Source organism: Gasterosteus aculeatus, chromosome 21 (assembly GCF_964276395.1).
Source record: "Gasterosteus aculeatus chromosome 21, fGasAcu3.hap1.1, whole genome shotgun sequence".
NCBI lineage: Eukaryota > Metazoa > Chordata > Actinopteri > Perciformes > Gasterosteidae > Gasterosteus > Gasterosteus aculeatus.
In genome coordinates, this window is record NC_135708.1 from 2,166,767 (window position 1) to 2,180,853 (window position 14,087).

Sequence of the window (14,087 nt, forward strand, 5' to 3'; positions counted from 1 at the left end):
GATAAGGTCGCTGGTCGCTTTGACAAGAAGACACCGACAGGGTTCATGACGTCACTGCACCAAACGACCAGGGAGCCTGCGCATGCGCACACCTCAAGAAGTCAACATAACTTCCACTCTTCATGAGAAAGAGGCGGTTTCACGTCTCACACATAAAGCAGGAAGTGAAGCGGCTCGGGGACTTTCCTCACTGCAGAAACAGCAGATTAAATCCATAATTCCCGTGAGAAGCGGCAGAGGTAAGACGTGTGTGTGTGTGTGTGTGTGTGTGTGTGTGTGTGTGTGTGTGTGTGTGTGTGTGTGTCTTTGCTGGCTCGCTGTGTGTTTCACAGTAACTCTGCAGGCTTTGTCTCACTCAATGATTCATAATCCACCGATTCGCTGCTGTTCTTTGGCTCCAACGTCCGCGAGCTTCAAGCACCGACAAAATGTCCCACTCGGTCCAAAGGTTGTGGACAAACCTGCACGTCATATGTGACTCTTCCCCACCAGCTAAAGGTGTGTTTGGAGTATTTTAATGTGGATTCCAGCTTATTGTAGTCAGGACTCTGCCGAATAAAAAAAAGATAATGCGTTGAAGATAATTTTGTCATGATATATACCCTAAATAATGGTTTCCGGTACTGGTTCTGGTCCGGTTTTACGTCCACATGTCGAGCCCACCATCACGTGTTTTGGTTCTGTGAGATTAAACGTTCTTCTCTTTCATCACATCTGTTTAAAAAGGTCGTGTTTATCAAAGTTGAAATGTGAATATGGTGGATAGAAAGTGTGGATTCATAGTTCTCACAGTGCCGACGTTTCCTGAAAGCAACACAGTTGAGGACACGCCCCTCACGTGACGCCCCGCCCTCTAAGCAGATCAGGGCCAGAAGTCTGAGACAAAGCAGACGTCCTCTTTTACCCGGTAGTGATGGGAATTACGCCTCTTTTTAGAGAATCGGCTCTTTCGGCTCCCAAATGGCTCTTCTGATTTTTTGGTGCTTAAATTAATTTATCACCAACAATAATGTAAAATTATGCGCAATATGAATTACTAATGTAAAAAAAACACTGTCAAATGTTTTTATATAAATACACTTTTATTTATTCACTCTACAGAGCGATAAAAAAATAAATTAGTGCAAAAACAAACGTTTAACTATTTACAAATGAACTTAACTAACTTTTAATTATTTTAAACTTTTTAATACTTAACAAATTTAAGGTGAAACAACATACAGAAGCTTACAGAATCACACAACAAAATATGAATTAAATGTGTAAAACAAAAAGAAAAAAAATCAACATGCAGAGTTTTGTCCTTCAGGGAAGATTTACATTGAGACCAAGTGGCTCCGCTTTGAGGGGCTGATCCTGTTTCTTCTCTCAGAAATTATCTGCCCTGTTTTGGAGAAGATAGAGATTTTAGTCTTGCAGACTCTACATTCTGCATTAGATAGATCAATGTCCCTTACCCTTTTCCCTTACCGCTGCCTCCTGCCAAAGGAAAGCGCTTAAAAGAAACACGACATTTATAGGATGAGGATTTAAAATGACGTCTCTTGACACGCTGTCTCAAGACAACAACACAAAGTGTCCCATGAGAGTTTTAGTGTTGAGGTGAATGAGCTCTGTGTGTTTGTCCTGATGAAGATAATAACGTGTGATCTCTCCCAGCAGGTTGGTGTGAAGGTGTGAAGGTGTGGACTCTGCTATGAATCAGGCTGAGGACCCAGAGGACGGAGTCCCTCCCTCTGAAGCCCCTCTGTGTGGGGAACATGACAGCCAGACCAAAGCTCAGAGGTGAGAGGACCATCTCCAACTGTCCTCCACTCGTCTCCATGTCCCAACGTCTCTGACTCACTGACTCTGCTTCTACATGTGTGACCAGGATCCATCAGAGACCAGGACCCAGCTGTGTGTCCATGAAGAGTAACCGGTCTATGAGTCCTCCTCCACTCTTCAAAGATGTTGGTCCCTCTGTTGATGCAAGGTGAGGGTCTCAGGCTGATGATGAGGTGTTTCTACCAGACTCTCTGGTGGAGGTTCTGGGTTTCTTGCTCCAGGGCCCTTCAGCAGTGTCCAGTGAGGGAGGGAGAGCTCCATGGAGGACTTGGTGAGACCTGTTGGGACTAAACCAAACTGACTGGTGAAGAAAACAGTGAGCTGAAAGACTGAGCTGTTGATTCTCAGTGGGACCAGCAGGACCAGTAGACCTGAACCACTACAGGGAGTCATGTGGTCCACATCCAGACCTCACGTCATGGACCTTTACCTTGTTTTGGTCTCTGTGAGGACGGACACCATGTGAGCTGATGCTTCATGATTAGATGATGACGTGATGATGTAATCTCAGTGTTTCTTTCAGTTCACATCAGCAGAGAGGAAAGTCTCCTGAACCCAGATGTGTGTCTGTAGCCGTGATAGCGCTACCACCGGCGGGTTCCGTAAAGACGCACGGACACACGATGAGAGTAACCAGTCTTTATTCTCAAAAGGGGAGGGCAGTGAGCAGGAATGAGGTCGCTCGTCGTGCGCGCTCTGCTCACGTTCCCCCGACCTGGATCCTGCTCACTGCTTTTGTAAGAGACAATCGGTGCAGATTATTCCCACCTGCTTACTCCTCACCTACCAGCACCGTCCCCTGAACCACTCCCCCGCTCTCCCCCCTGCAGCTGAGCTAACCACGCCCCTCCACCACGGTGTCCATGAAGAGTGATCAGTCTATTGGTCATCTGATTAACTTCAAAGATGATCGGTCTATTGCTCGATGGATTGACTTCAAAGATGGACACCTTTTTTATGACAGAGTAAGTAGGGCCCTATAAAATCTGTTTCTTGTCTTAGGCGATGGTCCGGTCGACGGGGGGGCCGTCATTTCCAAGCGGGAATAATATCGGCATGTTATTAAATTCATCCTCTAAACACAGCTGTTGCTTGTCAGATGCAATCAGATGGACGGTAATAAAACGCCATGATGCCGTCACAATGAGTAATGACGCTGATGGCTGATCTTCGCTCTTAGAAGACGTGGCACATGGAAGGATTGGCGCTGTAGTGCAGCGCACCATCGGCCTGTTTAAGGGCAGATGGCGCTGCCTCGACTGCACTGGAGGGAGGTTATTGTTTACTCCTGAAAAGGTGTGAAACATCGTGCTGCATGTGCTGTGCTACATGATGTGGCTCAGCTTCCAAACGCGCCTCGACCCCCTGACGCCGATGTTGGCCCAGACCCTGTCCCCGATCCCCAATCACTGCCCCCAGTCTCTCATCAGGAGGGGACAGCTCCGGTGTCCCTTTCCCCCCCGTGGAGACACACGTTGGCGATGGCGCGCTAAACGCTTTTTTGCATCCACTTTGATGTCAGACCACTTTTTCTTTATTTGGGTCCGAGGTCGTGAGGCTGCAGCGTTGCTCTGCAACCTTTTGCCCCTCAGGTGCCTTGTTGGCATCAGTGATGTCCACACTGTGTCCTCCAAAGAGCATCTTACTTCTCCTTCCCACCTCCCAATGATCATTTCCACTTCACACTGAGTAAAGTTACGTTTCTTTGTTTTCCTCTCAGTGTCATGATTTCGCAATAGATGAATATTAATTTGTGGGCGTTCCACAGACTATATATGGGCAACTATGGGTGTGACATGAAGCCGCAAAAGCTGCGCTGCATTTAGAAGTGAATGTGATTTATTAAGGGAAAATTGCGTAGGACGTTTTATAAGTCTGAATGTTTCTGTGCGTACGCACGTCCTACGTTTCATCCGTACGCTTCTTCTGGAGCAAATCCTACGCAAGCTTTTATAAATGAGGCCCCTGGTCCCCCTGGTCTAACACATGCGCCCACTCACAGAGTGCGACCCCCAGTGGACTGATTAGGAATAGCAGCTACTTTTATAGAAAAGCAATTTGTGTCTTTGTGTAATTCTCACAATAGTAAAGTCATCCAGCGGGCTGCACTGGACCCCCCCGCAGACCAGATTTGGCCCTCGGGCCTTAAGTTAGACACCCATCATCTAACTGGTCTGTGTGTGTTTAAGTGTGAATCATTGACTGTAAACATCGTTTACTAATGTTGTATTGGTGTTGATGGTCCAAACACCATGTGAGCTGATGGTTCATGTTCCTCCACAGAGAGGACCAGGAGAGCTCAGAGGTTCCCACAGGTCCGTCTGCCCAGCAGCATCAAACACACCTGGACTCCATCTTCATGGTGTGTACATGTACAACTACTTTAACATCTCTCAGTTCACCATTATCTCCATGCTGCACTTTGTAGACCAGTGGATTGTCCGTCTGTCCAACATGGACCTGATGGTGGCTTCCATGTTCTAGTTGGTGTCATTCATAGAATGTTCTGTTCCAGCTGCTGGAGGAGAACATCCTCACTTTTGTGAAGAACGAGCTGAAGAAGATCCAGAAGGTTGTGAGTTCAGATTACCCAGAATTCTTAGAGAAAGAGGATGAGGAGGTGCTGGATGAAGAGCAGAGGAGGAGCAGAGAGGCCTTTGTGAAGATCTCAGTTTACTTCCTGAGGAGAATGAAGCAGAAGCAGCTGGCTGAGCGTCTGCAGAGCAGTAAGAGGATTTCTCTACAGACTTACCATGCTGATTAATGAGACCTTCACTAATGTCTCCAGAGATGGACAGAATATATTCATAGTCATTCTCTGAGGAAAGGACATGTTGAAATCTATTCTGTGACTCATTGATCTTCTTTGTTGTCTTCATCCAGGACTTCCTGCTGCAGTTTGTCAGCGTGAACTCAAATCCAACCTGAAGAAGAAGTTCCAGTGTGTGTTTGAGGGGATCGCTAAAGCAGGAAACACAACCCTTCTGAATGAGATCTACACAGAGCTCTACATCACAGAGGGAGGGACTGCGGAGGTCAATGAAGAACATGAGGTCAGACAGATTGAAACAGCATCCAGGAGACCAGCCAGACCAGAAACAACCATCAGACGAGAAGACCTCCTCAAAGCCTCAGCTGGAGGAGGGGAACCAATCAGAACCGTGATGACTAAGGGAGTGGCTGGCATTGGGAAAACAGTCTTAACACAGAAGTTCACTCTGGACTGGGCTGAAGACAAAGACCACCAGGACATACAGTTCACATTTCCATTCACCTTCAGAGAGCTGAATGTGCTGAGAGAGAAGAAGTTCAGCTTGGTGGAACTTGTTCATCACTTCTTCAGTGAAACCAGAGCAGCAAGAATCTGCAGGTTTGAAGAGTTCCAGGTCGTGTTCATCTTTGACGGTCTGGATGAGTGTCGACTTCCTCTGGACTTCCACAACAATGAGATCCTGACTGATGTCACAGAGATCTCCTCAGTGGATGTGCTCCTCACAAACCTCATCAGGGGGAAGCTGCTTCCCTCTGCTCGCCTCTGGATAACCACACGACCTGCAGCAGCCAATCAGATCCCTCCTGAGTGTGTCAGCATGGTGACAGAGGTCAGAGGGTTCACTGACCCCCAGAAGGAGGAGTACTTCAGGAAGAGGTTCAGAGATGAGGAGCAGGCCAGCAAGATCATCTCTCACATCAAGACCTCACGAAGCCTCCACATCATGTGCCACATCCCAGTCTTCTGCTGGATCACTGCTACAGTTCTGGAGGAGGTGTTGAAGACCAGAGAGGGAGGAGAGCTGCCCAAGACCCTGACTGAGATGTACATCCACTTCCTGGTGGTTCAGTCCAAAGTGAAGAAGGTCAAGTACGGTGGAGGAGCTGAGACGGATCCAGTGTGGAGTCCAGAGAGCAGGATGATGATCGAGTCTCTGGGAAAACTGGCCTTTGATCAGCTGCAGAAAGGCAACCTGATCTTCTATGAATCCGACCTGACAGAGTGTGGCATCGATATCAGAGCAGCCTCAGTGTACTCAGGAGTGTTCACTCAGATCTTCAGAGAGGAGAGAGGACTGTACCAGGACAAGGTGTTCTGCTTCATCCATCTGAGTGTTCAGGAGTTTCTGGCTGGTCTTCATGTCCATCTGACCTTCTTCAGCTCTGGTGTCAATCTGCTGTCAGAAGAACAAACAACCTCGCCGGTGTCTAAAGTCTCTAAAGACGAACCTGAACCAAAGCGTCTCTACCAGAGTGCTGTGGACAAGGCCTTACAGAGTCCTAATGGACACCTGGACTTGTTCCTCCGCTTCATCCTGGGTCTTTCCCTAGAGACCAATCAGAGTCTCCTACGAGGTCTGCTGACACAGACAGGAAGTCACTCACAGACCAATCAGGAGACAGTCCAGTACATCAAGAAGAAGATCAGTGAGGATGTGTCTCCAGAGAAAAGCATCAATCTGTTCCACTGTCTGAATGAACTGAATGATTTTTCTCTAGTGGAGGGGATCCAACAGTCTCTTAGTTCAGGACGTCTCTCTACAGATAAACTGTCTCCTGCTCAGTGGTCAGCTCTGGTCTTCATCTTACTGTCATCAGAAGAAGATCTGGAGGTGTTTGACCTGAAGAAATACTCTGCTTCAGAGGAGGCTCTTCTGAGGCTGCTGCCAGTGGTCAAAGCCTCCAAAAAAGTTCTGTAAGTACAGAGAGAGTAAATTCATACATCAGAACTTAAATATGCTGCCATCTTTTATACTTACTGCTTCTTCTTCATCCTTCTCTTCAGACTGAGTGGCTGTAACCTCTCAGAGAGAAGCTGTGACGCTCTGTCGTCAGTTCTCAGCTCCCAGTCCTCTAGTCTGAGAGAGCTGGATCTGAGTAACAACAACCTGCAGGATTCAGGAGTGACGCTGCTTTCTGCTGGACTGGAGAGTCCACACTGTGAACTGGAGACTCTCAGGTCAGGATTCAATTAAAGTCCACTTGGTGTCTTTATTTACATCCATAAGATTCTTTCTGCTTGCATGATTTAAATCAAATATGTATTTTCCAACTCTTTCCATAAAATGTGTTTATATTCAATATAATGTAAATATTTGACATTCTAGAGTTAGTAGTAATGTTATCAGATTGTTGATGTACATTAGTGGGTGTTTAGTTGTGACTGGAAACCAGTCAGTAACCATGTTAATGTGACCCCTCTGTACCTGATAGTATCTCAGTACTGCAGTGACCTTCCAGCCCTCACAGCTCCCTCAGATCATGTGACGTGTCTTATTCTGTGTGTCTGCAGGCTGTCAGGCTGTCTGATCACAGAGGAAGGCTGTGCTTCTCTGGCCTCAGCTCTGAGCTCCAACCCCTCCCATCTGAGAGAGCTGGACCTGAGCTACAATCATCCAGGAGACTCAGGAGTGAAGCTGCTGTCTGCTGGACTGGAGGACCCTCACTGGAGACTGGAGACTCTCAGGTATGAAGAGGCTGCAGCCACAGACCATCAGTCTGGTAGAGGAGGTAGAGCTGGAAACCTTTTCTCTGTCCCACTGCCAGCCTGGTTGATAAGACCCTAACACACCAAGCTGACCTCAAACTACCAGAGACTCATCTAACTGTTTGTGTCCCACATGAGACCATCAACACAGACAGAAGTAGTGAGGAACAGTAGCAGGATGAGCCTGAACAGGGAGGAAGGTGAAGAAAGGCTTGTTTCTCTGGAGCTTTGTCTTGTCTCCACGTTATAAGAGAGGACAGTGTCTCCTGACACGTTGACGGCATCATGGTGGGTTGATATGAGTCAACGTGGTCACGCTGCAGGTTTGTGGGCTCTTAACAACTCAAACAACACTTGGATGTTTAGATGCTGGTCCTCTGCCTCCAGTGTGTGTTTGTCCTTTAGTCCAGACATTATTATTAAGAGACAAACAGTCAGAGAAACAATCTGTTCAAAGCGTCTTGATGGATCATCACAGGAGGAACGTTTGGTGTTTTAAAGGAGTTCAGCTTCACCTGCTTTTGGTGCTTTGCACTGAGAGACGGTTCCCTGGATGATAAGAGTGGACTTGTTGAAGCTACAGGTGACAGTCGCCCACAGACGCTCAGTGAAGAACCAACAGCTGATGGTGGACCTGGAATTAGTATCAACTATATTGTAGAAATGAACAGAACATACCAAAAAAACCCTATCCAGATAAATGTTGCCATCCGGATGGAGTGAATGTGATTGTGGTTGGATGAGAAGTGTTGGGAGCGGCTAGGGGGTCGTATTAGGTTACTAGCAAATGAGGAACTAACTTATGGACATTAATAGAATTATTAATAATCACTAAGATACTTCTCAGAATGAATAAATAACGGGGCACCACCCTGAGCTAACAGGGACCAATAACCAATACTAAAAATCAAGTCTCATAATTGATATTCACTCCTTGAGAGTGAAGATGTTGGAAGGAGTTAAGTTCGAGCACTGGCGATGTATGTCAACGGTCACCACCATATAAATGCACAAGTAAACACAGGAAAACGGTTCTTTAAAGTATAACAGGGTTTATTAACTCACAGGAACACCGATCAAGATCACCTATAACTGCAACCAACAATCCCCATAATACTTATTTTAAACCTACTCACTAAACAAGCAATCAGTGTGTGTGTGTGTGAGCACAGAGGGGGTGAGAGAGAGAGAGGGGGGGAGACGAGGGGGGTGCAGGGAAGGACGGCGGTGGGGTTGCGCGCAACAACAAGCGGAGTGCCGGTTATCACACTAGGGGGCGAGCGAGAGCAGCGGGGCGGAAATGAGACCGTTAAATCAAACCACCGAGGAAGACGGGAACGTTAAACAGTGTAATACGACTACTGGACGCGAGGGGCGAGCGAGAGCGAAATGCAGGAAGTGTTCCACGTATTAAAGCAGGGGGGTCCAAACTTTTTTCACTGAGGGCCACAGACAGAAAAATATGCGAAAGGTTGAGCCGCTCACTAAAGTTAAGGTATATCACCTCTAGTGTATTAACAGTAATACAAATCAATCAATCAAATGTAGGTAAATTAATATTAATAATTGAATAAAGTTAAAGAGAAAAAACTGCATAAATCACATCTCTCCATTAATGGGTTTTCATTTTTTTTACATAAAGGGTTGGCAGCTCATCCTCAGATTGCTTCTTCGTCAGGATGGGGACCCCCTTCACAGCCCTGTATAAAGAGGGAAGCCTTTATTTAACCTACTTATGCAAATCATTTATCAGCTAACGTGTTTTAGAAAATGTTATCAACTTTAATTGACTGCATTTATTAAGTAATTGGGCTTTTGAACACATGAATACTGTGTAATATATTTGAACTCGCCTACAATGGGAACAGTGTTGCACTTAATGGGAGCAGTGATGCTGCTCTGGACTGAAGGACGGCTGGCAGGTCACGAGTAAGTTTGCTGGTTGAGATGTGAAGGACATCACAGAGATGGCTGTCGCTCATTTTGGTTCTCAATCTGCTTTTGTTCAGAGTTCACAGAGAAAATGTTTGCTCGCATATGTATGTTGTGCCAAACAGACTGGTCATTCTTTTTGCGTGGCGTCGCATCAGAGGAAACTTGGCCTTTTCCAAGCTCCGGTAGAAGTCGGGTAGGGAGAGGAGCTGCATCTCGATGAGTTCTAATTGCAGACTCTCTTCCACTTCTTCTGCATCCAGCAGGAAGGGAGTTGAGAACAGCTTGATTTCTTTCTCAATGACAGAAACATCTTGGAAGCGCTGATTGAATTGTGTCATAAGAGTTGTGATCACAGAAACATATTTCCCCTTTTTAGCAGAGAGGTCGGCCTTTGGATGAGCACGTTTGATTTCGGACAGCGTAGGGAAGTGCGCAAGGTTGAAGTTGCGTAGTTGTGTCTCAAAAAGACGAAGCTTCGCACAGAAAGTTGTGGTACAAGCTGGTCTTTGCCTTGTAGGCTCTTGTTCAGGGAGTTCAGATGACCAGTAAGATCAACTAGAAAGGCAATAAGGGAATAAAACCGCTTCAGCACGGAGCCGCGACTAAGCCAGCGCACGTCACAATGATAGAGTACGTCCCCGTATTCAGCATCGACATCAGATAGGAAAGCTTGATTCTCTGTGGTAGAGCCCTCGTGCTTGAATTATGTTGACAGTTTTCACAACTGTGGTCATCACATCGCCAAGCTGGTCTGTCTTGGCACAGAGAGCTTCTTGGTGGATGACACAGTGCAATTTTACAGCCTCGCCTCCACTCTCTGGCACCTTGGCGCACACCATAGATGCCATTCCTTTGGGCTCGCCTGTCATAGCGGGAGCCGCGTCCGTTGCAACTCCACACAGCTCGTCCCATTTAAGTTCCATCTTGTCAATTGCACCTGACACGGCTTCAAAAATGTCCTCACCCGTTGTTGTGCCCTTTAGACTCCGAAGATCAAGCAGCTCCTCCGTAACGCAAAAGTCATCGTCAACTCCCCGCAAAGAAATGGACAGTTGTGCGGCGTCTGTTGCATCTTTCATCACATGCAATGGAGTAAAAGTCAAAAGCACAAGCTTTATGTGACACTTGATTCTGTATGTTAGCTGACAAGTCTTCCATTCAACGCACAATTGTGTTTGTGGACATGCTCACGTTGTTGAATTCCTGCATCTTTTCCGGGCACATTATTCCAGCGACTTTAATGAGGCACTGTTTAACCAAGTCAGCGTCTGAGAAAGCTTTCCCGCGGCGCGCTATGAGTTGAGCTACCTCATAGCTAGCTATTGTAGCGTTTTCTTGTGTGTTGTTAGCAGGGTAAAAGTACTGTTGTTGAGCCTGCAGGTTAGCTGCCATGTGCTGGACTTTGTCCTCTCGCTCAGCAGCAGTGTAGGACGTGAAGGTCGGATGCTTGGTTTCGTAGTGTCGTCGTACATTGGACTCTTTCATCACTGCAACCGTTTCATTGCAAATCAAACAGACACACTTCTCCTTGACTTCTTTGAAGAAATATTCATTTTCCCACCGTGTTTGAAATGTTCTGCATTCACTTGCTATCTTGCGTTTCTTTGGTTCTGCCATTTTGTCGTCGCGGAATTTTTTTATTTAAACATTTTTTTTGTGGAAAAGCTGCATTAGGACTGCAGCTAGTGAGTAGCTCCACCTACTGGTCAAACTAAGAACTACAATACAGTGAAGGGCAAGTTTCATGTGTGGGCCACATTCCATTCTATTTTTATAATTTGCTGGGCCAATAAAAAATGGATCCCGGGCCGCAGTTGGCCCGCGCGCCGTACTTTGGACACCCCTGTATTAAACCAACAAGGAAGACGACAGTTGCACTGCTGTGGCAACGCTATCTGTTGCTAGGGACTACGGCTTGGACGAAGGAGGGGGGGGATACTTAGACGCGGCGCGAGGAGATTCTGTCCCGCGACCAGCGGAACGTAGATCAGCAACGTGAATCAGGATGGTCGGATCCATGTGTGTGCAGTTACAGAACCAACGATGTGGCTGGCGATACGAAATGAAACCACAGGCAAACGGATCTCACGGCGGAGACCCGGGAAAAGAAAAGAAAATAAGGAACTATTCTGACCATGAGACATCATTCAGCAGCGTAACACAGTCGGCGCTTTCACTCTCTTACAGCAAACGTATCACAGCATCAGATCAACAGGGGACATCACGACATTTGCAGGTACACATTCAAACATAAATCAAAGGTAGCGGATTCGTTGATCCGGACTCTATCGTACCACGTTATGACTGAACAAATCAAATAAACATCAAGTTTATACCAACACGCTAAATTAGTCTGCCCAGAAAACCAGTGTTACTGTTTGATGGGCGTTGGTCATCAGCTTCCAGCTGACTGAGGACAGTTGAGCTCCGCGTAGGGAAACTCAGTGGATGAAGGCGATTTCGGCCGTGGGGTCCGAACTTCTCGTTGGGAACAGAGGCGGCGGGGGGTCAGAGAGCAGCTGTCTCTCCGCTCCTCCGGAGTCAACAGGAATGAAATCAAAAGGGAAAAGGAAGCGGGACGTAGTGGAGCGCGAGTCTTGAGTTCGTCCAGCGAGATTAAGACTGAAACTTGGGAATTGGAGGGAAAGAAACCAAACAACGTTGTGTTGTCTCGATCTGTCACTAACGGGAAGTCAGGCGAAAGAGATCGATCCTTTGACGCAATCTCTTCTTATGACCTTAAGGTCCATAAATAAATGTCACTGTCCTCGGCCAATGGGAGCGCTCGGTGTTCTTTGGTACGTCCTCTTTTTATGGCCAAGGGGGTCTGGAGAGCTGCAGGGGTCCTGTTATCAGCCCCTGGCATCAGGCCACGGGGGACCCCTATATGTTTGTGTTCTTCCTTTGTCCTCAGTGAAGAAACACGTGGTGAGGTTCATTAGCAGGGTGGAGGCCCAACAGAAGTATGAACATTTAGCATCCAGACACCCGATTGGTTTTCTCCGCCATGCGCCTGCAGATCAGAGCGACGGCGGGTGTGAAAAGTGGTCGGTGGAAGGATCCTTTGTCAGAAGCCACAAGCCGATCTCAGTTGGTATTTAGCGACATGGACCCTCCTCCTCCTCCTCCTCATGCAGATTCCATGTAACGTTACATGAGGACCTTCATGACCATGAGTTTGTTGTTTTCTACCTTTATGGAGAATCTGCCACAACACAGCGACTTGCAAGTAGCGCAGCGCCTTAAATAAAGTCACGTGTGTCTTTATGCGGCTTTAGAAATGAACACAAAGGGATTCTGTATTTGCTCATAAAGTCTGAAAAACGGCTTATTTGGCCGATGTTTTGATAAGCGACCGAAGCCAGTTCAGTGTTTCCATCATTATAACAGGGGTGCCCCCCCATGAAGTAGTACAACGGGGAGACACTGCAGTCCACCTGATCAATGGGACAACGTGGACGTCCTCCGACTCGCCTCATTCAGCCTCACTGGAAAATGTGGAATGTGATAAAGTGGAAAATGTGATAAAGTGTTTGCTGCCTTCCTGATTCCTCATTTCTTTCATGTTCAGGCATGAAAATCCTTCACCCTTTTTTTGGGGGGGGGGGTATGGCAGCAAATCACTGCCAAAATTCCAGAGCGCAAATCAGGTTGATGCACGTAAATCAAACATCCGCGAGCAAATGAATAAATAAATAAATATCTCTCGTGAGACGGACTTTTGAACGTGAACTTCGTTGCTCACGAGGAGAATCTCTGCTCGCGCTCGAAGGAGTTTTCTACGCGCTCGCTGTTGTTCTTTCTGACAGTAAGGGGGCGGAGCCAGTCACATGGTCTCTACACCTGATTGGTTACAAACCCCGTCTTTGGATTGGCTGGAGTGATGCATTCACACAACTATAGAAGCCCATTTCCGCACTGAAGAAAGGGGATAGAAAGTCTAAATTATGAGATAAAACGTTGTGAAAACACAAACGCCACCTTTATGTAACCGTAGTGGAGCGTAGATGACAACCAGCTACAAGCATCATTTACCATCATTACCGGCACATTAAGACCGATGCGTCCAGCTGAAGACATTCAGTCACTTGAATATCCAGAAGAATATGGAAGAGATTCCACTGACAAGTGCTACAGGCGGAATATGTGGGGGGGCGGTTACAGGCCAGTGACTTTCTATTCAGAATGTTGGTCCCTGGGACAAAACCAGCTGAAAACCCCTAGAGGGGAAACATCCGTCTCACCTTTTTCACCCGTGACCCGTTTTCATGCCTGCATGTCACACTTAAATGTTTCAGATCATCAAACTAATGTAAATATTAGACACAGATAACGCAAGTAAACACAAAATGCAGTTTGTATCATTAAGGGGAGAAAAGAATCCAAACCTAAATGGCCCTGTGTGAAAAAGTGATGAAAACATAAATGAAGTGAGGTTCATTACATCTTTGGAAAGCCCAGTTCCATTTCTCCAGCCACAGCCGTTCTCAATCTAGAAATCACTTAAATAGGAGCTGCCTGACAAAGTGAAGTAGACCACAAGATCCTCACAAGCGAGACATCAGGCTGCGATCCAAAGACATTCAGGAACAAATGAGGAACAAAGTCATTGAGATCCATCAGTGTGGAAAAGGTGACAAAGCCATTTGTAAAGTTTTGGGACTCCAGCGAACCACAGGGAGAGACATTGTCCACAAATGGGGACAACATGGAAACATGCACATTGTGTGAATACTGAATGGTCTGTATCTGCTTTATCTTTATGAAACAGTTTAATGTGAATGTTCCTTTGCACACGTCCCATGAAGCTTGATCTGTAGCATGACGTCATTTCTCCCGTTTGAAT

The 14,087-nt window shown here is 46.7% G+C and overlaps 2 protein-coding genes across 4 annotated transcripts in view; both read left to right on the forward strand.

The window, feature by feature from the left end:
• Positions 1–14,087, forward strand: part of LOC144390233 (uncharacterized) — a 145,473-nt gene that overhangs the window by 93,892 nt on the left and 37,494 nt on the right. The gene's annotated exons all lie outside the window — the stretch shown is intronic.
• On the forward strand, positions 1,492–8,335 carry LOC144390285 (NLR family CARD domain-containing protein 3-like). Of its 3 annotated transcripts, XM_078096769.1 has the most exons (9): positions 1,494–1,785; positions 1,874–1,975; positions 2,351–2,564; positions 2,658–2,792; positions 4,111–4,189; positions 4,343–4,553; positions 4,711–6,514; positions 6,605–6,778; positions 7,112–8,335. In XM_078096769.1, exons 4-9 carry the CDS (start codon positions 2,734–2,736, stop codon positions 7,383–7,385), a joined length of 2,601 nt encoding a protein of 866 aa, XP_077952895.1. In that variant the 5' UTR covers positions 1,494–1,785; positions 1,874–1,975; positions 2,351–2,564; positions 2,658–2,733; the 3' UTR covers positions 7,386–8,335. The 3 variants fall into 3 exon arrangements, with proteins under 3 accessions (XP_077952893.1, XP_077952895.1, XP_077952894.1); XM_078096767.1 differs by lacking the exons at positions 2,351–2,564; positions 2,658–2,792 and having other exon boundaries at positions 1,492–1,785; XM_078096768.1 differs by having other exon boundaries at positions 1,874–2,792.

Excerpts from the sequence above, each read along its gene's own strand:
- LOC144390285 (XM_078096767.1), top strand. The coding sequence starts at position 1,697 with ATGAATCAGGCTGAGGACCCAGAGGACGGAGTCCCTCCCTCTGAAGCC. Across the intron at positions 1,976-4,110 it reads GGTCCCTCTGTTGATGCAAG|AGAGGACCAGGAGAGCTCAG; the intron begins GTGAGGGTCTCA and ends GTTCCTCCACAG. Across the intron at positions 4,190-4,342 it reads ACCTGGACTCCATCTTCATG|CTGCTGGAGGAGAACATCCT; the intron begins GTGTGTACATGT and ends GTTCTGTTCCAG.